At 37.7% G+C, this 26,413-nt stretch overlaps 1 protein-coding gene across 12 annotated transcripts in view; it reads left to right on the forward strand.

The window, feature by feature from the left end:
* Nucleotides 1–26,398, forward strand: part of LOC124951036 (cGMP-gated cation channel alpha-1) — a 54,002-nt gene extending 27,604 nt beyond the window's left edge. For 5 of the 12 annotated variants that reach the window (XM_047498739.1, XM_047498738.1, XM_047498744.1 and 2 more), the window contains 6 exons: nt 18,989–19,129; nt 20,434–20,586; nt 21,443–21,592; nt 24,551–24,718; nt 25,438–25,836; nt 26,130–26,398. In XM_047498739.1, the coding sequence (XP_047354695.1) occupies nt 18,989–19,129; nt 20,434–20,586; nt 21,443–21,592; nt 24,551–24,718; nt 25,438–25,836; nt 26,130–26,398 (1,280 nt within the window). The remainder of the gene's footprint in view (nt 1–18,988; nt 19,130–20,433; nt 20,587–21,442; nt 21,593–24,550; nt 24,719–25,437; nt 25,837–26,129) is intronic. The other 7 variants (XM_047498743.1, XM_047498742.1, XM_047498747.1 and 4 more) reach the window with 7 other exon arrangements.
* The last annotated feature ends 15 nt before the right edge of the window (nt 26,399–26,413 follow it).

Genomic DNA, 26,413 nt, shown 5'->3' on the forward strand with positions numbered 1-26,413 from the left:
TGGAAAATTACTTGTTCGTTCGTCCATTCCTTTCCCCGCCCGCAAAATTACTTTGAGTAATTGGACGGACGACGCGCCTATTGCGGAACAAAGACGCGAAGAGGTATTAGGACTGTGTTCCGTTGATTTTACGAAATTATCTCAAACAAAATAAACGGTGCAAAACCGTAAAGCCGAACGTGTATAGGAAACTTTGATAGTTCGTCGAGACTCTCTCTCTCTCTCTCTCTCTCTCTCTCTCTCTCTCTCTTCCGTGTTTCAGTCGGTGAGCTAACCGCAATGTGTCTGCTCCACGCACCTGCCCGTAGGTTGCGTCTGTCCGATATTAATTACGTTAATTATGTTCTCAACTGTATTAGGACACTAATTATGACGCAACAATTCCTACAGCTTTCCAAACAGTTTTCTATCGGTCTTATCTATCGTTTCTTGATTTACCATAGTGAACTTTATTAATAATTTCTAGATTATTTCCCTCGAGGACGAAAATTCGATCGCACTCGAGGAGGAGGATCCTCTTTAGCGAACTTAATATATATAACGTGTTAGAAGTCACCTAAGTATACCAAGCTTCTCCCAACAGGTCAGGATCTTAATTTTACTTGGACGGTAACATACTCTTGCACTCTCTCCTATTCCATTTCTCCGTCCCTCTCCCTCCTGCCCCCCTCCTCTCTCGCTCTCTCTCTTTCTCTCTTGCATTTAATAACAGACGAATCGCTGATGCGTTTCGCGATGCACGAAATATTTGCGCGTATCAGGGATACGCTCGTTTCTCGCTGTGCCGATCGATTACAGTTTGAACGAGCGAGAGCTCGTAGCATAGCCGAGCTTTGCCCGGGCTTCCTTCCATCCTCCATTCTCGACATTACTCCTGAATAGTCTTTTAATGTTCGATGCGCATGCATAATTAGAAGACCCATCCATCTTTGTCGGTAAGATTAGAAGCATTTAAAATAATAAGCTCTCCTAAAGCTTCTCACTCTCTCTCTCTCTCTCTCTCTCTCTCTCATACAGACGCGCACAGACATTTCATATACACATTTTGTTAACTTCTCTTCTCATTGAAGACTTTACGCAACGAATCCATTTATATTTATCTAACCTTTTCTATTCCATTTTCTTACCATTGATAAAAAATCCTACCTGTAATTACTACTACAAATATTATACCTAAGTGTAACCTATCAATAAATCATTTATAAATGAGACAGTAACAAAGAGAGGGAGAGAGAGAGAGAGAGAGAGAGAGAAAAAAAAGAAAGGTTGTTGCGTTCATTACAATGGCCCCTCGTGCAACGTGAATCTTACGTCGGCTAGCGAGCTTAGTGCAAGGCTCTGAATAATATATCGAAGCTGGTGCAGCAGCGACGCCGTTCTGCGACACTTTCTACTCTCTATCGCAGTATCATTATATCGTATTAACGAAACGAAAGTGGTATTTTGAAATCGTTAAAATAATCGTTTATCTCTTATTTCGTTCTCCGAACGAAATTTGTCACGATTTTTCATCCGTTTGATCATCATATTTTTATATATTATATTTAAACATGAACAAAAGCAAAGCGTTGCCATTCGTGACGTTTATACGAGCTGAGACTGCCATAAACAAATTAACTTTCGATCTAACGTTATCTAAATTCCTTTTGGCTTTATTATGTCAAAATTTATTATAACGTGCCCCGTCGAAAATGCAACGAATTTTCATCGATAATCGGAAAATCACCCCTCCCGTTGACGTCGCTAAAGAGAATACAAAGTTCGAGTAAGCATGTCGAGATTAATTGCGATTCACATCGATACAAAATTTCAATTTTATCGTCTTCAAACATTTACGGACAAGGCGTTACTGAAACTATTTTCGCTTAGATACTTTATTCAATCTCGATTTATAACGCAGATTTTCTTGTAGTCACGTTTCAGAAACACACGATAAACGATGGAAAATTGTAATGTGTATATATATATATATATATATATACACGCACACACACACACATATATATGTTTCGTTTAGTCGAAAGGATAGATTAACGCCATAAAATCGCGTAGCTACACATTCGTAGGGCATCGTAAAATAAGGTTATTTAAGTCGTGCACGAAATAGAAAACAAAATCGAAAATCAATAAAGCGAAAAATACGGTGAACAGGCATAACAATTTTTATCTCAAAACCTAGAATATAATCTCTGAGCTGTCGTTTCGCAAAGTTGACGTAGTAACCGAAGAAGATAATTCATTGCTTGCGACAATCCATGACTGATGGTTTTTCGTAACGCTTCGTGATAAACGAGTTCGTTTAGATTCGATTTCGTTCGATAAACAGACAGGCATTTGTATATACAATAATGTACGTCGTTGAGTATCAATTTCGATTAAAATATGAATAACTTATTAAAGTAGTATATTACGACTCATTTTATTCCTTTTCTTCTCAACGTTCGTAATATATCTCATTTTTTTCTTCATTCGGTATTATATTTTTTCAATTGAACGTTCAAACAATTATACAAATATTTTATAGGAATAAAAAGGGTATATTCTTTATTTTTTTTTCTCCTTTGTTTTCCGAACATTCAACAGTAACGAAAAAAAAAAAAAAAAAAAAAAAAAAAAAACAAAAAAAAGGCAATTTTTGCTCATCCAAATGAAATTGTACATTGAAACAGCAATGCACGTTTTGAGTGCCGCAAAGAAATCAAGCACAAAATTATAAGCTAATATTGAGTCACATTAAGGTTTGTTTTTTCGAGATTATATTAAAAGCTTTTTCCGTTTTAGTTACTTTTAATATTTGTACAAATGGATAAACGAGACCTCTTCTATACGAATCTGATTCTAAGATAATGTTGATTTTAAAGGCCACTCGAAAACGTCTTCGAAGGCGTCCTATCATCAAGCTTCCTTTTCCATTTTATTTAGCTTTTAAAAGATAGTCGATACGTCATACTTTTCAAAACGAATACATTTAGTTTTCTTACAAAATCTAAATGAATATAATCGAAAAATTCGAATATATCATCGATATTCTTGGTGAAATCGAAATGAGAGATAAATATATGGATGTTTGAAGGAAGCTCATATTATCTTACAGCTTTTCGGGTGTCCATTGCTTGATCAAAAAAGGTATAAATAAGTTGACTTAGGGTAAACCGAAACATGCCTATCTTTGGTTGTACGAAAGAGGACAATTGTAGAAGGAACGCCTTTCTAAGGGCGAGAGAACGTGCAAATCGTGAAAAAGGTTAAACTTATTTATATGGACTCTTGAAAAATCAAAAATATATTGTTTCTTATGAAAATACTTTTAGAAAGAAGGAAATTGAACGATTTAAACAACTCAAATCGAACACCTGAACTTTCGAAAGTCGAAAACATTGATAAAGATATCATCGAACAAAACGATAAGTTAAATCAAAAAGAAGGGAAAGAAACGTCTAAATCGGAAAGAGGGATCGACAAGTTGGAAGAATTGCCTTCTCTCGTTGGAAATCAAGCTTTTATAGACCAAATGCAGGAGGAATCCTAAAAAAAAAAAAGAAAGAAAAGGAATAATCGTAACTCTCTAAAAATAATTGAAATTTTTCCATTCTAATTAGAATATATACTCAAGTAAGAAAAGTTTGTCTTCTTAGAATACACACACACACACACACACATATATATATATATATCTGATTACATATTTTTACTATCTACAGGAGAACCCAATGTTCGAACAGAAAGTTGCAATCGGAACAAAATGTTAAAAAAAGTTTGAAAAGAAAAGTGAGTCCGCGTTAAAGTAGAACAAAAGTTTAAATCATATTTTCGACTTTTTCATTTGATTCGCGTTAATCTATTTCTAATTTATTTCATAAGTCAAGAGGTTTTCATTAGAAAGTTTATTTCTCTATGCTAGAGCTTGCAGCATATGCCAAAGCGAGGGGTGAAGATATAAAGGATCGTTTGCATTTCATTCGAAAATTAGTTAGAGATAAAAGGGAAAAGGGTAAAAACTCTCTTTGGCAAATTCGCCTCGTTTTAGGATAATTATGTATGCATGAAACGGAGAAGATCGAGATTAAATTAACGGAAGGGAGAGATCCAAACTGCGGATACGATCATTTTCTCTCCTATAATTTCTTCGGATACAGAAGTCTGCTCTTTCTCGAGAGATATTACGTCGAGCGTATAAAGAAGATAAATAACAATGGAGGGAGAGTACAAAACGCATCGGGGAAGAGGTAAAACTTCATATATTTTATCGCGTTTCTCTCTCTCTCTCTCTCTCTCTCTCTCCCCTCTGAAAGATTCTTTTTCAATCTTCTTTGTTCCGTACACGCGCGCAAAAGTACGTTCCTACTAAATTATGAAATTCCGTGGTAAAGGCATAGCGCGAGTAAAGATTTATAAAGAATGAAAGAATAGTTCTCCGATTATATCGTCTTATAAAAGAAATTATTCGTCATTTTATTATATATAAATATGATACGCATATTCGTAAGGACAGATCTCTAATGATTATTTTTTCAAAAAATCCTCCACGTGTAAAATACATACAAGCAGAAAATAGTAAAACTTAATAAATAAATATATTTGCAATATATATTGAAACGATAAAATATATTATATTCGGACGATAAAAAAATGTCGAAACAATTACAGAAGAGGATAACAATGAAAATGTTAGAAAGAGCGATATTCCTAGAAACTTGGAAATGGAAGGAACGCATTCGCGAACGGATTCCCCTGCACGATCCGAAACTCACGAGAACGAGGATAACGAGGGTGAGACGATAGAATTCTGACGACGAGTTAGGAAAATTATTTAACGAATCGTGTTCGACAAGACGTAACGAAGCATTTTCTTTGAATTCAATTTATGTTGATATAAAAATACGATAATACATAAATTCTTTTTCGACCCTTTAATATTCCTTTATATTTTTCAGAATACGAAACCGCTATTTTCACTCTGGCTACCTTCGCGGCAGTTTTTGTTCTTTATATATATATTGTCTATAGCCTTAGTAGTCCACCATTAATATTACGCCAATGCTCTTATTCTTTCGATCGCCTAGAATAAATCATTTTCAACGATTTAAGACTTTTTATAAATAAATAAATAAATAAATAAATAAATAAATAAATAAATAAATAAATATATATATATATACATATATATATATATTGATTGATTGTATTTCGGGCATTCGGTTAATCCTTTATTATCCAAACAAATAGAGATGAAAGATAATATGCAACGATCGTATTTTCAAAGAACGGTCAGCTTTAAGCTCGTGCAATGTCCCGCCAGAAATACTGGATGTCTATGAGATTTAAAGCTACGCGTGTTCGTGGACCTTCCTCTACGATGAAACTTCTCTAATCCGACGTCGGCAAACGCAATAATGCGGTTGGTAAACTTGCACCAACTGCCACATCCTCCTCCTGTCCTTTCCTATAGAGTGTTTCGTTATTCTTTCATCTCATTTAATGGAAAGTTGTTCTACGTGCTCGCGGGAAAAGACGGTTTAATTTGCAACTTCCATCCTTAAAAAGATTTGTCATGTACGTGCAAGGAGGAACACTATTTAAGCGGAAAGTACATTTTTTCAAAGCTCAGAACTCATTTTCTTCTCCTTCTTCATATTTCCGACTTTGTTTCTTCGAAGTGGTGCATCATATTTCGAGTCAATGCGAATCTCTCCCTCCTTCTCTCCCTCTTCATCTTCTTAAAGCAAGATAAGCGAGTAAGCTTTGCTATACTTTTTCATAGGTTGGGAGAGAAAAAGAAGAAGAGCGAGAGAGAGAGAGCGAGAGAGAGAGAGAGAGAGAGAGAGAGAGAGAGTGGTATAATTCATACGTAGTTAACATTTGAGACTTGTTACGCTTGGCGTAAAAGTGAACAAATAAAGTTGAAAAGGAAAGCTTCTTTATAAGTATTTACACGTAATACCCTTCTTCGAAATCATCGTACCTTTTTTATTAAGATAAAGCGATGTTTTACCTCGCGATACGTATCGTAGCATATATATATATGTGTATATATATATATATATATATATATATATATATATATATATATGAATATATATAGAAAAAAAAACTAAATCCTGTTTACGAACGAGGGAACGAAATATACGGATTTGAAACTCTGAATATTTTTTGGCCTGGCTCGATTTCAGTGAGATTGAGAACGATAAAATTCTCGGGCGATCTTTTTTCCTTTGCTCAGCATATACACAGGTATATACCTTCCGCGGAAAAATTGCTACGTGACAAAAATCCTGCCAGTCACGAATTTCTCATAAATGCGTTTCTGAATTTGATCTTTCTCTCTCTCTCTCTCTCTCTCTCTCTCCCTCAAGAGAGAGAGAGAGAGAATTAATTAAGCGCTCAATGAAATCTGTTCGAATCACTTTTTACATCCGTACTACTTTTATCTTCCTTAGCTTTTTTCCTTGCATCCATGCTCTCTTCGTTCAGCTTCCATGTCATTCAAGACAAAGATACCCGCACAAAGGATCTTCGTCGAATCGTTCAGCGATTTTTCTCGACGTTAACGGCCAACTTTTGTCAAAGAAACATAGAATAGGGGTTTTTAATAGAGCAAAGGCCATTGTCCTTCACTGTGACGAATATTTCCTTCTCCTTTCGCGACCTCCGAAAGATGAAAGGAAAAATGATGAAAAGGCTGATGCGCTGATTAGAAACTTTCATCAGGGTAAGATCAAAGTTTGAAAAGTTTAAAAAGGAGTAGAACGTAGGAAATATTTCCAAGACAAATATATTCGGATAATTGTATTAAAGTAGTCAATTTATTTTTTAATCGTGTTAATGATAAAAGGAGAGTATACGAATAATGATCACGCGTTTACGTGTTCACCCTTGGCTGATCCTCTCGTACGTCACGACCCTTCTAAGCGGGGCGACGAACGATGTTGCACGAATCGAAATTACCACCGCCGTGCACATCTCGGCGATTAGGTTAAATTTCAATTTCTGTTAGGGTGCTGCTCGGTATCCGAGACTATTGGATTTTCCAAGCTCTTTAGGAAATCTCTTCAATCTGACAGGACACGAAACGGTGATTAGAAATGTATAGAATCGAATTCATCGATGTTCGTCGTTCCTTGAATATCCGCTTCGATGTGAAATCCGCGAAGATGATATGTCAAAAAAAGTAATACCCCCCCCCCCTCCCTTCTCTCTCTCTTTCTCTCTCACTCATCAAATTTCAATCGCATACGGTGCAAATGACAGCTCCATTTTCGTCAGTCGGCGAGCTTTCGTTCTGTCTGTCTGTCGCTAATAAATAAACTTAATCAAGTATATTCATAACATATAGGAAAATTTAAGCACGAAATCATTATATTTGATTTGCGCCATTAAAAGTATTTAACTCGTACAAATGAATTCTCGAAATAGTTTATGAGGTGAAAGATTACCGTTTGAATCGTATACGTCTGAAAGGGTAACATTTGCTAACTTTATACCGAAATATCCCGAAATATACTAAATAGATGGCAATTAGCGATGCAAGTAGGTTTACCACAAGCTGATCAGACGTTGGTACACGTTGGTTAACTTTATGGTTAAAATATAGAATCACTCCCTTCCCTCCCCTAGCTACCCTTACTAATCTCTTTTCTCTATCACATGCTCATATTTAGAGAGATTTCTTTTTACTTTTTTTCTTTTCTTTTCTTTTCTTTTTTCTTTGAGGACACTTAACCATGAACATCCCTTAATCGGTCTCTACTTAGTGGTTTTTCTCAAAGGGTCCCTAATCTAGAAAAATTTTCTATAGACCAGTAATTTCTCCGTAAGCTCGCGGCATCGTAAATTCTCTTTTGATTTATTACTTTTTCAAAGACCTCCCTATCTTTTCTCACGAATTTCTTCGAGCACCATCATTCACTTCAATCGTATAGAAAGCTCGTATCGTACCATGCTACCTCATCCGATCGAGCTTTGATATCGACGATCAAACTTTTATCCATATAAATCAAAAGCATCATCGATATCGCTATTTTTTTTCCAAATAATAAGGATCATATAATATGTATAAATTAGCAGAAACATTGTCAAAGCAAACGTGAAGCGTGAAATTTAAAATTACGACGACCCATAGTAGCATTTACGTTGGTCGACGTTATACGCATTCCTTCACGATCGATTATCGAATTATCGAGCTTTCCCGGTGAACTGAAAAAAAAAAAAAAAAAAAGAAAACCTATTTTCACGCATAAAGTTCGTACATTTTATTATCGCGTTTATTCGTTTTAGCAAAGAAATACCAAGTATTATTTTAGAACCGAAAGGGTATAAGCGTTTAACGTTTCGTTACGATCATACTAATGAAATTTCATTTCATTAATAATATCAACACAATAATCACGGATATTCTGAAACGTGGATTTAATTAACGTTTATCCAATCGATTTTCGCATTACTCATTTTATTTATTGGACATGAAGAATCTCGCATCACGATTCGATGTTATTATTTACTATATACTTTAAATAAAAGCAGAATTACTGTCGTATGTTTAAAACTAGAAGAAAAGAAAAACAAATTTATATTCAATTCGTATTTCATCAAATATCGTCGTATATTTTGCAAAACGTAATTTTTTTTATATCCTTATTTATATAACGATCAATTATTAAACATTAACGACATTCGCCGCATACACTATTCTATATATATATATATATATATTTTTTTTTTTTTTTTTTTTTTTTTTTTAATGAGGACACATAAAGTCCGCGTCATATAATAAAATGATAAAGCGGAAATGTACGAAGCGAGAGGAGTGAAATAGTCGATGAAGAGAAGGGAAGAGGAATAAAGGGAGGAGAGGGTTGAAGAAGAGATAGTAAAAGAGAGATGACGTCTGAAAGAGATCCTTTTTTCTGAAGGAGGCTGATGCGTTCGAGATATCATTGTCGTAGGATCTCTTCGAGTGACATTTCTCGGAAGCTCTCCATTTATTTCTCAATCATTGAAATTTGCATTCAACGTTTGTCACGACTCTAGTCACATTTAACTGCCGATCACGTTTTCTTTTCTCTTTCTTTTTATTTTTTTTTCTCTTTTTTTTTCTTTTTTTTTTTTTTTTCTTCTTCCCCTTTTTCATCATCTCCAAACGATACGTACGCTTAAACGTTCGATTAACGCACGACTCTAAATCAAATTTTCATTTGAAACGTATAACGCAGATTGTTTAACTAAGTTTCCTACGGACAATGTCGAATCAGAAAAATCCACAAAAATTAACCGGAACCACGATACCGTGCGAGAGCACGATTACAAAAAGCTTGCGTTGATTAGCAAACAAAGAAGGTGATTGCAATTAGTCGTTGGTAGCGACGTCATCGTAAGAGGATCGATTCGTTTAAACAACTTTCGTAAAATTATCCACGGAGGAACGAAGCGTAGGATCCTTGAAAAATATTTCATTTCCAATGCGTTCGCATTTTCAAAATGATCATTTTTTAAATAATTATCGACGTCGATAATTATATATACCGAATTCACTCGTATCTCTAACTTTTATTCCCTTCAACGAGTTCCACATTATACGAATATCGTATTATACGGAAAAAGTAGTTACCTGCGGGTACCATGATTCTCGAAAGTAACGAGTTTCCTACGAATTTTGATGCAGAATTAAATATAAACTCGCTATAATTCCTCCGTCCGTTGTGTTTGTTATGTTTGTTACATTATACGAATTGTTGGAATGAGCCTCTGCCCGGAGATCTCTTCGCAAAAATAAATCTAAAAAAATATTATTAAAAGATATGACGAAGTTATGTCTAACGGTTCAAAAGTTTCCTCATAAACGTAAATGCGTTATGACTAATTATTTATTAATACGAGGCTTGGTTGGAATCGTTGCGACGCAGATATTCCTCTAAAGAGAAAGAAAAAAAGAAAAAGTCGACGCATCAATAAAACACATCGAAAAAGTGGGTAACACCAGTAGTTCTTTAAAACATACATACGCGGAATGGTAAATTACGCTTGCCATTTCGGTCGGTTCGTCGATGAATGGCAATGAATGGGGCGACGATATGCATTTAAAAACGATGAAAAAATAAGGTTAGAAACTAATTGTAAGCCAACCCCGAGCGATCTTTGCGAGGAAGCCCGGAGCAAACTAGACTTTTAAAGAGGAAGAAAAAAAGAGGAGCCGTCGCGTCGCCCGTTTGATGCATCGTCGTCGCACGATTCACGATTACAAACTCAGACATGACAGTTTCTCTCGAAACGGCCATCGTCGTTGCGAGACATTGAAAGAAACGATGACAATGACCAAGCAAAGAATTCTCGGTAGGCAAAGAAGAGGGAAAAGGAACGCCAACAAAGTTGTACTTTTATTTCCATCGAGACATCGAGTGTCTTTGTTTTTGATTTTATATGATCCCTACGGAGCAAGTTTCGAAACGGTCCAACTTCACTCGAGCCAGCTTTATTTTCTTTTTCTCTTCTCTTTCGAATTAAACTTTGATCCTGATTCGATCTTCGTATAATTTATTTCTTTCGACCTATCTTACAATGCCTTTACTTAGTTTCTTGAACGTTACCTTTCAAATAAATTTAAACGTCTTACATTATTGAAAAGAAAAGAAAAATAGATTTGTAAATATTTGTTAGCTTTATTAATCTCCCTTGTTCAAAGAGAAGGATGCAACATGGGACAAGATTGGTACAAGAGTCTGTCATAGAGACCCGTATATGTAACTAGAGTACTCCGTATATGTAACTAAGTGTTAGCTACGACGTACACATAATCTTATATACCTACATACATATGTATGACGTATAATGCATAGCCATGTGGTATATACACGGAGAGAGGATGGTCTCGAAGCGGTTTGGGGGACCGAAAGCGAAACGTATCGAAGCGTTAGGTTCCTCCTCCTACCTCCTCTTGTCCGTATTATACCGTATCAGTGCGTCGTCGTCGTCGTCGTCGTCGTCGTCGTCGTCGTCATCCTCCTCCTCGTCCTCGTCATCGTCCTCGACGTTATGTCGGCACTTGGTACTATCCCGCAAATGGCCGCCTATGCCCGGAGATTCGTGGTATCTGTCGTCGAGAGGCATCGGTGGTCACCCTTCGGCATCGTTCAATTTTCCGTAATGGGTTCTCACGTCAAATGTGCTCCCCGATAGTGTAGTATCAAATCGAACTAACCGGCCGTCCTCTTCCTCTTCATCCGTTTCAAATGTTCTCTCTCTCTCTCTCTCTCTCTCTTGGTTTCATTCTCGGTCTTATTCTCACTCCCATTTCACTCACTCTCCAACCTCGGCTCGACCGGAAACGTCCAAGCTTGTCGAACGGCTATTCCCGATCATCGTATCCAAAGAAACGATTGCAGTAGCAGTCCTGTTACCGGAAACATTTCAACGTTTCCAACTTGACGAATTTCCGAAATGTTTCGCAAACCTAACCAATAGAATTTGACACGTCCAACCCTAATGACAGTCAATAAGACTCAAAGTCAGCAGAGAAATTCTCTGACTCTTACGATCCATCAACGAAAAGTTTTTCTTCCCATTTAATTGGACTTTTAAGAATTACTCTACGAGTCTTCCATTTTTACGGTCGGTGGACTAAATGGATTAATCTTTACATCTACCGAAATAGCAACGTGTAAATTTGTAATTTAGCTATCTCTTTAGATATAACTATATTACAACTTAACGAATTATCGTTAATAGTTTACGTTATAGGCCTATAACAATAACTATTTTCTAGGCGATAATTTAGAAGATTTAATTTTACAATTGACGGACGTACATTTCGTAGAGAATTTTCCTTCCCGGCAGGCCGACAGTTTGATAATCCAACGAAAACACTTCACTGATTGCAACTGACAGTCCCATCGGAATTTCCAGACTACTTCCTCCGATTCAGATCGAAATTGATACTCCGATAGACGAACCTTCAGGAAATGAAAAGGACATTGATATCCGCTCGTACGATCGACGCGAATCAACGAAAACTAGTACGAAGTCGTGATAGGAGTGTCGAATCCTTTTACATGTTACAACAAAAAATTCGAATTTCGATTGATGCGTAGAAAGAATCTGAACGATGAAGATACTTCTCTAGTACGTCAGATAATGAAGCATAGAGAGAGAGAGAGAGAGAGAGAGAGAGAGAGCGCGCGAAGTTCTATCAACTCTCTTCGTTAGTTTCTCATTCGAGTACGATCGCATCGAACAATTTCTCCAAAGGATACGTCTACGTTAATAACATAGAAAACTCGAGATGATCGCTCGATCGATCTACTTTCTCACTTCAGCATGGATGCGGAAGGATAATTAATAAATTTAGCGACGACAGCGAGGAAGGAGAAACGACACTAACGAGAAGGTACATAAGTAGCATTCTGGATGGTAGAGGAGAAACGATATATCAAAAATCTGTCTTTCTCTGTAAGTGGTGGTAGTAGCGACGGCGACGGCGACGGCGACGGAGGTGATGGTGGTGGTGGTGGTGATGGAGGAAGAGGAAGAGGAGGAGGAGGAGGAGGAGGAGGAGGAGGAGGAGGAATCGGCAGTGCGGTCGAACGGCACCGCGGTGCGATGGAAGCGCGCAGACGTAGAGATTCTCTTCTGCTTAGTTGTGATGCGGTGCCGTGCGGCACGGCGCGGTGCGGTGCGCGGCTGCTCCATTCTTTGGGTCAGGAGGATGAATGAGAGGGAGAGAACGCTTGCGAAGGACGCTCGGGGGATGTCAGCGGGTTTCACCCCAGCCAATGCTGCGGACTACTACCGCCCCCCTCGTGGCTAAAAATAGCGTTGCCGCTGACGTCATCGATCCCTTCCTCTTTCTCTCGCTCAGCCTCTATCGGCGTCGCGCCGGATAAAAGCATCGCGACTATGAGTCGCGTAAAATCCGAGCTCGAGTCGAGGACCGGCTAAATTTTCCCTTCGAAGTTTCTCTCTCTCTTTCTCTCTCTCTCTCTCTCTCCCTCTCTCTCTCCCTCTCTCTCTCTCTCTCTCTCTAGTTGAGCAGGATACCACGATTCCGGCGATTGCCTATTGTCCTTCCTTCGGTGAGTCGTTATTCCTCGTTCCTCCTCGTTTCTCATCTGGTACGACGCTAACGAGCCACTAGTTACGAATAACCCGTTATTATTCTTCTAGAAACCAAGACGCCATGCCAACTATATTTCGATCGAAACAGAAAATGTTACCTAGAGTTAGTTCCGTTTCTCTTCGATCGACTCACCGAGAAAGTACGCTCTCGGAGAACAAAGAGGAAACATTTCGCGTTTATTTAGCTATGCCGTTTGTACCCTCGGTAAATCGCTAATTGGTGGATAAAACGTTGCCACTCGTAAAATACCTTCTTGCATTATTAACTCGGTACGGAACGCAATTTCGTCCGTTCCGACCAATCATTCTTTTTCATAAACCCGTCACATCAAAATATTCCCTTGGAGAATATTTTCAATTTTGACTAGGGGCAAATGAAAATTTTTTTTTCATTTTCGAAAGGTCCTTCTCGGAATAATAATGATTCTCGATTCTCCTCAAAGTAAATCCGTAGGTCGTACGATACGTAACATATCGATCGATATTACACATTGCATCGAGTTCTCGACCGTAATTATTGACTATCTCTCTAAGTACTTGGACTTTACGACTACACGCTTTCGAGTTTAGAGTTCTGGTCTGGTATATCTGCACGTAGTACAGGTTTACGGATACCATGACCGAAGTAATCACCAGTACGAAAGTCGAATGTTTCGTTCGTATGTCCAAGTTTAAATATCATTCGAAAAGATTTAATAGTAGGGTTTAATGTCGTTTCGAGATTCGAAGTATCCTTCTGATGGTCGTTTAACTTTCATAATCTTGTCCGAACGTTGCTTCTCGCGAATTTAACTGCTTTTCTATATTCAGATTGGTTTTTAATGTACTTCAAGCTTCAATCCGGCGTTGTATCTTTTCATGCTTTATCCCAATATATATACGCCTATCGAAAATGTTACATTTGTTTCGAGAGAAAAAAAAATGAGAAAACTTTTTGCGCAAATATTATTGGGCCACATCAACGAAACCCCATATAAATTCTATTATAGTAAAATATAAAGTTAATACTAAAATACCATATAAAATATATAGGAGGCAAAGCGACTGAGAATGCTCGAAAGCATTAAGCTGCAAAATGTTTCGATGGAATGTTTAATACAGTGCGTTGACTGCATCGTGTTCGCGAGAGAAATCGATTTTAACCGAGTGAATTTGTTGCGCTTCGATAAGCATTTAGAAAAATTGAAATAATTTTCAAATATTCTCAACTATGAAATTCTCTAAATAGACTTAACATATAACATTAACGTATGTAATATTATATATACAAGACAACAAAATAAATTAATACGATAAATATTAATTATCATTATTAAAAACAATATACTTTTACTTCGTAACGACAGTTTTTCTGTGGCTGTCTTGGGTCTCTCCCTCTCTCTCTCCCTCTCTCTCTCTCTCTCTCTCTCTCTCTCTCTCTCTCTCTCTCTCTCTCTGCTTAACGTCGAATAAATAAATATAAGCAGTTGAAAAAATATCCGCTTCGGTAAAGGCGGAAGGAAAAATTGCTTACGAGAAAAGTAAAAAAAGGGAAGGTATAAGAGTAGGCGCGAGGCAACAGCGGTCGGGGTACGCTACTTTCTGAAAGATAACGAGTCGCGTACCACCGTGGAGGGCAACGTCGTTAAAACTTTGCCACTCGTTGGCGAAAAACGAGCAAACTGAATATATGTAGTTACCTATTTATTTGTATGTATATTTAAATAACCTTTCCAGACGTCGCGACAACTCTTCGTGTTTCTTTCGCGAGGTCGGTTTTCTAAGAAAATGGTTATTTCTTGAAAAATATTTTCATGTTCTGCAGCCTGCCATCAAAGTCAAACGATCGTAGTCGTTCAAGTGCAATATTCGAATGCGTTAGCTTCTACGATTTATTTTTTATCTTATATCTTTGAACGTATTCCAATCGTCGTTTTGTATAAAAAGAATTTTAGCAACCTCCTATGTGTACCTACATAGAGAAAAATCGATTCGGTATGCAAAGTAGTGGGCCGCGAGTAACTGATAAGAAATATAACGGTACAGAGAACGTGGAGAGATTAAGGGCTCAAAGGGTAGGGAACAATAGGGAAATGGTTTGATAACCGTTTGTCCGTTGGTAAGCTAATCCTTGGAGAACATTGTGCATCTCAACGTGGGAGCACGCATACGTAATTTGGTATTAAAGGATATCGCCGTAACATCGGACGAATAACAATACTGCATAATATAATCGATATCATCTTATTTTTCTTATCTCTCGAGCGAATAGCGCATTTGGCATATGACATTCGTTCTTCGACATCTTTTGTACGACTCTTTTTATATCGAATTCGAGCATATTCGAGGGAATTAATATCATAGGATCGATTTTATTCGATTCGATTCGATTCGATTCGATCGTTTGAGGATCTTCCAAGGGAAGAAAGTCGGCACTATCGGCGCTCAAAATGAAAACGCGAATGGTCGGTTATGAGAGACGCGAAATCGTTTCGAAAATGGCAAGAAGAAAGTTTCACGGACCGAGGATAAAAGTGGTAGAGGATTTCAATCGGAAATGGACTTGCAACGAACCGAATAAAGAAGAAAGGAGAGAGAGTCGTACGCTGGCCGACGGCACAATTTTAAACTTTCTCGTTTTCTTCCTTTGGTTTATGCTTCTTTCGGATGAAGAGGAAGCGTGCTGAAAATTTCCGACGACGGAATTCGACGAGAAACCCTGTTAAAGGTTCGACACCCAGAATACCGATTCCGTCGAGTACGTTAAGAGCATTTGGCTACGTTCCAACGTAATAGTATCGATACTTATTCTAATATACAAAAGACGTTTCGACAAATTCTTCATTTCATTCATCTTCACCTCAATCTTATCGTTTGACAAGTATCTATTAAAAAGATATAAAAAGAAAAAGAAAAAAAAGAGAAATACGGGGTAACACTGTGGCACGATGCAACGTGCATTGCATCGTTGTATCGATTTGTTCGCGAGAGAATTGATAATAAGCAATCCGTATAGTGGTAAGCAAAGACGATACGATAAAGATTAGAGTACGCGTAAGTCGGAGAGGAGCGATCAAAGTTGGATCAAAGGGGTTGTTGGTTCGCTCCCTGGCTTCGTTCGCTGGCTTCCCTCGCTGGCTCCGCTCGTTGGCTCCGCGTACGTACTTACTACCTATACGTACGTATCTGGCACGGAGCCAATGCAGATTTTCCGTCCTAGCGTAATTCCCATTGCAGTAGCCCACCGGTAGCACGGAGATGGTGCGACGTTAACTCGGCCATTTCCTTCTAAAAGGTGAAAAGAGTGGTGCGCCCGTAAAGAAGTGAACCTTGTTCCTTCTCGACTGCTTTTTCTCGCCAAAAGAAAACCTACTTCTAAATCGATAAATCTACCAGATGCATTTTTAACGCCATCGTACTACCCACCCGTTATTATTAATAATAACTTTACTCAAAAGGAACATTGCTTTCATTGTTATTCCATCAAGCTCTATGAGAAATATAGTTCCCTTTAATCGATCGAATCGAACGGACGAACGAACGAACGAACGAACGAACGAACGAACGAACAATTTTTCTGATTCAAGTCGAGAACCAACGCGAAAACGATTTACCTTTTTTCTCTTCTTACACGCAAAACGCAAACCAGACACGAGAAATACATTGGTTATTCTCTCGGGTATATCGATCCGTACTGTACTATATGTACTTACTTACTTATACCTCATTAGAAAAATCAAAATATTCCCTTATGGAAAATTACACACGGGTATATCTGTTCGGTGTCATTAGGAAAATTGAACGATCGCAGTCGTACGATCCTTCTCGTCGTAAACGCTCGTCGCCGACGAGGAAATTAATCGCAAATTAATCGTATCTGGCACGGTATCGGCTTTCCTCCATTTTCTATTTTCCTCGAACCTTTCAAACGAGTTAGACGAATCGCGATCAGTGAAAAGCGGCACCTCTAGGCGATGGAAATTAATCTAATCTTTTCGTTTCATCTTCTTCTTCTTCTTCTTCTTCTTCTTATTATTATTATTATTATTATTCTTCTTCTTCCTCTTCTTCGTCTTCTTCTTCTTCTTCTTCTTCTCCTTCTTCTTCTTCTTCTTCTTCTTCTTAGTTCTTCGTTCTTCTTCATCCTTCTATCGAATGGTTCAAGATATACAATCGCATCGAGGATCACCTTCGAATTTTAATTTATTTTTAGCCTCCGCTAGCAAGCCTTCTGGCTTTTCTTCGACTTCCCAACCGACATCCGATTCTCTTACCAATTTCCTTCCACTTGACTGTGAGTGGATTAAACCAAGGTTACCTCGGCGTTGCAATTATTTCGATACTTCTCTACTAGAGTAGAACGAATCGTAAATAAATTTTTCTTCAGTTCTCGTCGACTCGGACAATGTCGAAAATAGTCAACGAAATCTTTAAGTACAATTATTGATTCTTCTATTCTACAAACCACTGTCGTCGCCAATGCCGCCGCCACAGCCGCCGCCACCGCCGCTGACCCTTCTCTCTCCCCGTTAAATTTATTATCACATTTATTCGTCCTTGACACTTTCTTATCGCAAATCGATACAGTTTCATATATCCACTTCTAAGGATTCGTTTGCGTTAGAAAAAATTTTATCCAAATAACCGAGCCATCCATCCATTCTCGCTGTCTTAAAAATATCCCTTCGGTAAAGGCTCAAAAGAAATTGTATTAGTCCGGTCGTTGATCGATCACAACCGAACAAACCATTTCTAACAATGGCAATAGATCCGTCCGTGTACAATGAACTTTTCGATAGATCGGTTATCCTAAAGCGGGACCAATGTATAAAGCATGTATTTCGCCGAATCTGGAATTGAAATTTTATTCCGCTACTCCATCGAATTTCACCGTATTTCTTTGCTATTCGGATATCCCAGGTCGTAATGAAGTTTCGATCGATTTAGCCTTATCTAAATGGATGCCTACCCGAAGAATGACTTGAATTATTCTCCTTTTTCAAATCTTTTCCCCGACACTGTGATTATCAATTCTACACTTTTCTCTCACGTCGTCTCTTGAAAATAATCTCTTCGACAAAAGGATATCCGTTTTTATAGTTTCCTTTTTCCCTTGCACCCTCCCCCCTCCCACTCTTTCTCCCTCTCTCTCTCTCTCTCTCTCTCTCTCTCTCTCTCTCTCTCTCTCTCTCGCAGCAATAAACGAAACCGATAAATTCGTATAGAAGGGTAACCGTATCTTGCTTTTCCGTTTCATTGCATTGTGATCGAGCCGTGACCCGTACAACGATCGCACGCTCGATATACCACAATATCGCGGTATTGTCATTACATGTCGATATTTTTTTCTCTTGTAAAAAAAAAAAAGAAGAGAAAAAAGAGGGGAAAAAGAAAAAATTTTTATCGTAATCTAGTGCAACGTTTCGCAGAAAAAAAAATGGCTTATCCTATGTTCGAAAGTAAATGCAAAAGCCCGTGGCTGCTTTAATAACGATGAATAATTATTTTAATAACTCAAATTTCCTTTTGGATTAATTAAAAATTCTGTTAGAAAATTTTATATCATTCTATTCGCTATTATTATATATATCGGGTAATCGCATTTAATTAAATTAAAACGTCTAATGGAAATTAATCTTAGAAAGTCATATATCAATGTGGAAACGAAGATATTCGAGAATAGATAATGAAATATGCTTGGAAGGTGCACCCCAAAATTGAAACGTTGCTCGTATCATAATAATTCGATGCATCAAGGTGCAATGTCGCATGGAATATGATATATCTAAGTATGTACTACGTTATGCGACGATGCATTATCCTCGCCATATATTTTCATTACCGATACACGAATCTCGTTGGTTTATTATTTTAGTTTTGACGTTTTTCTCTGTTCTCATTTCAGCTAAGTTGGACGGTGTGAAAACTTATATGCGAATGAGACGGGTGCCGAATCATCTGCAACAGAAAGTGATCAAATGGTTCGATTATCTCTGGTTGACGCAAAAATGTTCCGACGAGGAGAAGGCCATTAGCTGTCTTCCCGGTGAGTCATGTTTCTTTTACATTTTCTCTAACTAAATCATTAGTTTATACATTTCGTTCATTAAATCCTTCTATTGACAAATATCTCGCACGAAAATACATATTATTCTTTCGCACGACTAACTCGTACGTATATCTATAACTCGTATATACGATTCGCACGAAAGAGTTAATTTCGAGTGGCAGTCAGCTTGAATTTATTCTAGCAGAAGGGAAATATGAAAGCGTATGGGACGAGACTTTGGAACGAAATAAAATGGAACTGCTTTTATTGTTAGGTAGTAAGAAAATAATGATGTGAAATGACAGATGCTGGAAAACGTTGCTGAGAAGCGACGATTGTGTACCTCGACGACGACTGCACCTTAAAACAAACGATCGTTGTCGATATTCAACATGACATGAGTTCTTTGTCATTCACGGCTCTCATCTATATGCGTAATATAAACAGAATGCATTGCGATTGAAATAACGTGAAAAATCTCTAAAGAATTACATTTTTAATTCGACTCGATTCTAACGTAACGTCATTATTTTTCGACAAAAATCAAAGAATTGGACATTGGAGAGATATAAATTCTTAGGATAACTTGTAAGTGAAACTAAAGGTTTACAATAGATGTCTTTTACGAATTATCGATAAGCATTTCCCAGAGGTCGGAGTCTATTTTATCACTCACGTAAGAAACTTTGCAACTTGGAAACAACTTTGGCCTTTTGCGTTTTTAACTCTAACGCAGTTTTTATTTTATAAAATACAAAACATTAGAAAATTAACATTAACAGTGATTTCATATTTTTCGTTTCGTGTCAACATTAAAATGCGATATTGTTATATGAATGTCTCTAGGTAATATGAAAAGGTAAATGAAATTCATGGTAGTAAATTATTATTTTATTGTCAAAGTTAAACGTCTTTCTCAATAATCCTCCGGTAAAAGGAAATAGCATTGAGCGGTATAGGAGACTTAACGAAGGAATAGGAGAGTAGTATTAAAGGGAATCGTTTCGTTTCAAGAACGAGCTGCATTTCTCGATGCAATAACCTTTCCATGAAATGCAGATTCTAAAGTTTCGAACGATAATACCGATATAAAGAGAAAATGTGAATGAAATATTATTACGAGATGAGAAATATTATTCTTTCAGTACGACGAACAAAAAGATCGGGATTGATATGTTCATCTTCTTCTTTTTTCTCTTTTTTTTTTTTTTTTTTTTTTTTTTTTTTTTTTTTTTTTTTTTTCTTTTTTTTTCTATTAAAAGTTTATCTTATTACGAGAAATCCCATACGTTATGTTGCAGACAAGTTGAAGGCCGAAATCGCGATAAATGTACATTTGGAAACGCTGAGAAGGGTTGAAATATTTCAGAACACAGAAGCTGGTTTCCTATGCGAATTGGTGCTTAGACTGCGACCCGTTCTTTTCTCACCTGGTGACTACATTTGTCGAAAAGGTATATGGATCTGTTTACTTCAATTTTTTATCTGTCTTCCTTTTCTTCTTTTTAATTTCTATTTTCTTCCCGTACAATGCTTCCTCGTTAATACGAAAATCTGGAAAAGCGCCAGTCGATGCACCGAAAAAAGAGAGCCAAAAATGAACTCTCTTTCTCCCTCTCTCTCTCTCCCTCTCTCTCTCTCTCTCTCTCTCTCTCTCTCTCTTTCTTTTCTATTTCCTCTACCCAACTTCTTGGCAACAGCCGTAGGTATACCGCGGAAAAATGAATTCGAGGATCTCGATGTACTGCCTGCAATGTCTCTCGACCAAAGAAATACGGTTACTAAGAATAAAATGATAAGATGGAACGGACAGGAACAAAGGATGGTTTCGTATTCGAGCGTGAAGCCGTTAAAGCAAGATCCTTTCAGAGACCAAAGATTGTAGATCCGACAGACAAGACTTTCTCGTTTTCTTTCATAGATGACAACGCTGAGAGAGCAAATAATTTTGTTTCGACAAGAAGAAGATAAAAAAGGAAAAAAGAAAAAGAGAAAAAAACGTAATCGTCTTACAGTTTATTCCGTGTCTCTCTCTTTCTCTTTCTCTCTCTCTCTCTCTCTCTCTCTCTCTCTCTCTCATCTATCTATTTTCTCGGTTCAATGACTTGACCGAGTTATAATTATACTATAATAGAAATAACGCTCCAACTCGTATAATATATTAGATTTTCTGAGGTAATCTAAAATTGTTTCTACATTATTGTTAGCTTCATTATCGCAGCGGTAGTTACAGTTATTAGCAGGCAGTTTCGACTCGATGGGAAAATTAGGGAAATGGAGAATTGAGGAAGTTGACGTTTATGTTCACAGGTGAGGTAGGAAAGGAGATGTACATAGTGAACAGTGGTCGGCTCCAAGTTGTGGCCGACGACGGGAAGACGGTCCTCGCCACCCTTAAGGCGGGTTCCTACTTCGGGGAGATCAGCATTCTCAATATGGGGACTGCAGGTAAAGAGTGCGGTAAATATTCCAACCGAAGCAGGGGCCCGTGAGCTGTCCCCCTCGTTTTTCACGATCACGTTATCACGTTTCACGTTCTTACCACGTTCTATGAGAGGGCAAGCCTTCGAGCCGGTATGAGCCGATCTAAACTCGTCTACGTTCATCTACACATATTATATACTTACATTCTCTATCTATCCATATTCTATATACATCTATGGTATGTAGGTATATATATATATATATATACCCATATGTGTGTATATATATACGTATGTGTGTGTATATATATATATATATATATATATATATAGAGTGCTCTTTATTATATTATTCTCTTTCTTACATCGACGCCCTATTTGTCGACTTTACCTCATCGAAACGGGATCGACATTCACGCAATGACCCCGGCACCATTTGACGTCATCGCTATCGCTATCGTACAAGCGCGCACACACACACACACACCCTGGGTCTTTACTTCCGCATAAGATTCTCAACGTCGATTGCTCTTTCTTCTTTCTTCTACCAAAAGCTAATTCTCTCCAAACTCTTGTTTACGACGTTCGAGAGAAATAGAGAGAAAAATCTCTCTTAAACAATGAACGATCGTTTGGCAAACTCGCGGAAAAAGAAGTTTTCTTTCTAGTCGAATTATTAGACGTCACGAATATCGTTACGTACTCAAAACTATATATATATATGTGTGTGTGTGTGTGTGTGTGTGTCCTTTTTTCTTCCTCTTTTTTCAAAACAAACTATGACGTAATAGCTATAATTGATTCAAAGAAAAAATACCGTATTTGCGTGAACGTCGACAAGTTTCAATTAAGATCCGTGACACGTACTTATGTATCATCATCCTTTTTAGTCTCTTTCCTTATATACTTCTTCTCGATACTCACCTATTTTCACCTTTTTCTTAACTTCGAGCGATACGACAAGCGGCTCCATTTCAGATGCGTTGTTCGAATCTTTAAAGTGTACTTTTAATTTTTGAACGCATCAGTGCGAATCGAAGAGTCGACGATTACGTTGAAAATACATAATTAATAGACGGATTGATTGTATCTTTCTTTTTTTACATTTTACCGAAATGCATGAAAATTTGTAAATTTGAGAATCGGTCGAAGAAAATTTGACTTTGGAGAAGTAACGAAAATATTTGTCTGGTCTTCTCTTCGCGTTCGAAGATCTACATTTTAACTGATTTAAATGCGCATTACATATGCGAACGAAGAAAGGATTTTCCGTTTCAAAATTTCACATACATCGGTGCATTCAAATTGTCCTCCGTTATTTTACTGGAGAATTATTACGTCGTATCGATCGATCGACATCCGTCGCTATCTCTTGGTCATTCGTATAATACACCCTCGTGCTATAACGCTTTTGTAGTATCTAGTAGACGAAATAGCTTATACGTATATACCGTCTCTCCTAAATTTTATACACTCTCCCTAAATTATTATTCGATTTTCTTATCGATCTTCTTGTACTTATTTACTTCTGTATGATCGGTGCTGCAACGACACGCTGCAATTTTATAAACTTTTACTATCGTACGAATATCTCTGACAATACGAGAACTATTGGAAAGACTTTGCAAACGAAATTTAAATTTGTCTAGTTCTTTAATAAAAATATATATCGCTAAATATTTTAATTCGTTAAAATGCATAAATATGCGAATGAATTAACGATAATGAACGATCGATATTATTTGCAAATACTTTCCGCATTTTCTCATACGGATATTTTTCATTGTTTCATATTGCACATATATTGCATACTTTACTTCTTTACTCACAATCTTTTACCATTGTGTCCCAATGATTTACCTATGCTCTACAGATTATTATTGCGATTTATGGCTATGTATTGCGTACCCATTCCCTACGAATGTATAAAATATGCAAGTGAAATTTCCCTTCCGATTACCGTATACGATTTTATTACCGTAGATATTAGCTTTTATCATTTTAGCAAATTATCTAAATATTGATTCTTATAGTGATATACAAATTTATTGCATTTTATCACGCGCGCACGGGAAGGTAATCGCTTTTCGAATGAAAATCAAATTAACGTCATAGTGATATATGATACCAGCATAAAATTAACTATTAATTAATAATATTATGTAGTTTTCATCTAAGCGAATATTTTTCCATGCGACTCAAGTATTTTCGATTTTTATCTCGCACCCTCGAAACTGTTCAAGAAAAAATTTAGGAAAACGTCTCGTAAAATTCAAATGGATCATTCAAACTTATCAACTTTGAGCTCGTAGTTTATAGAGAAAAAAAATTATTGGCTAATGTAATATTTTGTAGTTTGGGAAAAAGTCGATGAAAGAGACAAAATCGAGTCATTGGTTGTTCAAATATTTTTTTTGCAGCAATGTGTGCGATCAAAGTCTCCTTGTTCGAAATTAATAGTATATTTAAATTCGCTCAATTCTCACGTTTATTATACGAAGCGTTATTACGGAGAAACATGACGCGATTTCCAAATTACTAAGATGAAAGTAATGTTGTACGAAGTACGTTACATGTCGACCAACCGATAACATCCTGTGCAACAGCGAGCCACGAAAGCTTTGTGAGCGAATAAACGAGAGTCAACAATAGTTCATTTACTCGTTCGTGACATGTCTTATCGTTGTTCATAGAGATATAAAAAGATCACATTTTTGTATCGATAACGAGAACTAAAGAAAAAAAAAATGAGGGATTGAAAAAATCTATCGTACGCTCGCGCGCATATTAATCATTTCTATTAAATTGTCCGATATCGATGATCTCCACGCGACTCGATAATATGACCAAGAACGAATCGGCAACATGAAGAGAAGGAGAGAGAGAGAGAGAGAGAGAGAGAGAGAGAGAGAGACGATCGAGAAATCGATCGTAGCGAGATAAAAAAGAAAGCTTGATGCATCCTGGTAACCAATAAATGGCTACATCGACGCAGGTAATCGACGAACAGCGAGCGTGCGGTCGGTCGGCTACTCGGGTCTCTTCGTTCTCAGTAAAAAGGACATGTGGGATGTCCTCAAGGAATATCCAGCTGCCAGAGTACGACTGGAATCCATTGCGGTCAAAAGATTGGAAAAGTACAAGAGAGCGCCCCTTAAGAAGGGTGAGTCCTTTGATACATGTATTATCGGGATTAAATCGATCTCATTGATTATTTCCTCGCGTAATTTCATATACTAACGGAATAATACCGAATACGCATATGGTAGGAAATCCGTTCTCAAATATCTAATCAGAGGCAAGTAGACACGTACGAGTAATCATTGGCGCTTGAGTATTTCAACGATGTTCGCTAAACAATGACAAAGGCGAGGTTGTTCAATGAAAAGAGCTCATAGAGATGAAATGAGGCGAAGCGAGAAAAGGACGAGACTGATTTTGCTCGGGGCTTAGAACGCTTTAACGCTGCAAGGATAGACTCCTTTCAATGTGCTACGTGTTCGCTTATGGAAAGCGTATCAAAAACAAGGATATTAATTAGCAATAGGTATCTATGATAAAGCGGACTATATATATATATATATATATATATATATATATATATATATATAACTACGGACGAACGATCGAATAGACGCCATCTATTCCCGAGTTATTTTTTAATGACAGAGAGCAAAGATTTTGTACGCTTTAATGAAGCTTCGAAAAAGTGCGTAATCTTCTTTTGGCGTCAAAGCGAAATCATAGAGATAGTTAGTCTGACATGTTGTTCGATTCGTCATTAGGTAAACGTCAAACGGTTCGTTAGCGTAAAGGGTTAACATCGAGCTGATTTGTGATTATTACGATATATCGCCAACAAAGTCGTATGAAAATTTTCAGTGGCTATGAGCAGATGCCAGAGTACGCCAGGTTTGGTGGAATCACATGCACGAGTACCGCTAGAGGATATGCTGGTGTCATCGTTAGACGAAAAATTAAGAGGACAGGGCTATGCCATAGGGGCCGGAACTCGTTCGCTATTTACTCCGAGCTCGAGCCCTGTGCTGACGCGACCTGCCGTTGGTGTTGCCGGCGTCGCTACGAGCATCGCGACAGGCCCTATTCTCCCCGGTAACAACGTAAACGTCAACGTCAACGTCAACAACGTCAACGCCAGCAGAAGTATGGACAGCCCGATGAGTGCCACCAGCAGCGGACAGAGTAGCGAGGATCCAACTGCCAGGATGCCTCGATCGGTTGCGACTCAACCCTCCACTGGAAGGCAATCCACTCATTCTGGTGAGTCAATTATTAAAGATTATCCCTTTGGGAGAAACCGACGCGACCAATTGGAAAAGAAATGTTTCCAACTCGAGTACGAGTAAAGTTTGAAAGGTGTCCCCCCTTTAGTCGTTTTACCTTTACCGTAGAAGCAATAAAAATTCCCCCACCCCCGATCGAAGATAGAAAATGCGACGACTAGCCTTTTAACCTTTCGATACTTTGACCTAGGTGATAATTAAAACTACTACCTTATCTCTTACGTCGGTATATTACGTCGATTAGGAAGGATCGTGTCGTTCTGTTCCCAGGTATGACGTGCAACAGCATGACGCAATTGATGAGCGAGGGCGCGACACCTCTTCTCGACACGCACGAGACTCTTTTGGCGGAGATCAAGCGACTTAAGGAGCGTCAGGTATGCTTGGAAACGGAAAACGCTACGCTGAGCGCTAAATTGAATCAACAACAGTGGGAGGTCGAGCAACGTTTGGCAGAAATCGAGCTACAAATTTGCGGAGCGAGTTCTACGTCGAGCGTCGAAGACAACAACGAACGTAATCGCGAGAGCATCATTTAACGAGAAACAAGGCCG

The sequence above is a fragment of the Vespa velutina genome, chromosome 8 (assembly GCF_912470025.1).
Source record: "Vespa velutina chromosome 8, iVesVel2.1, whole genome shotgun sequence".
NCBI classification, from domain to species: Eukaryota; Metazoa; Arthropoda; class Insecta; order Hymenoptera; family Vespidae; genus Vespa; species Vespa velutina.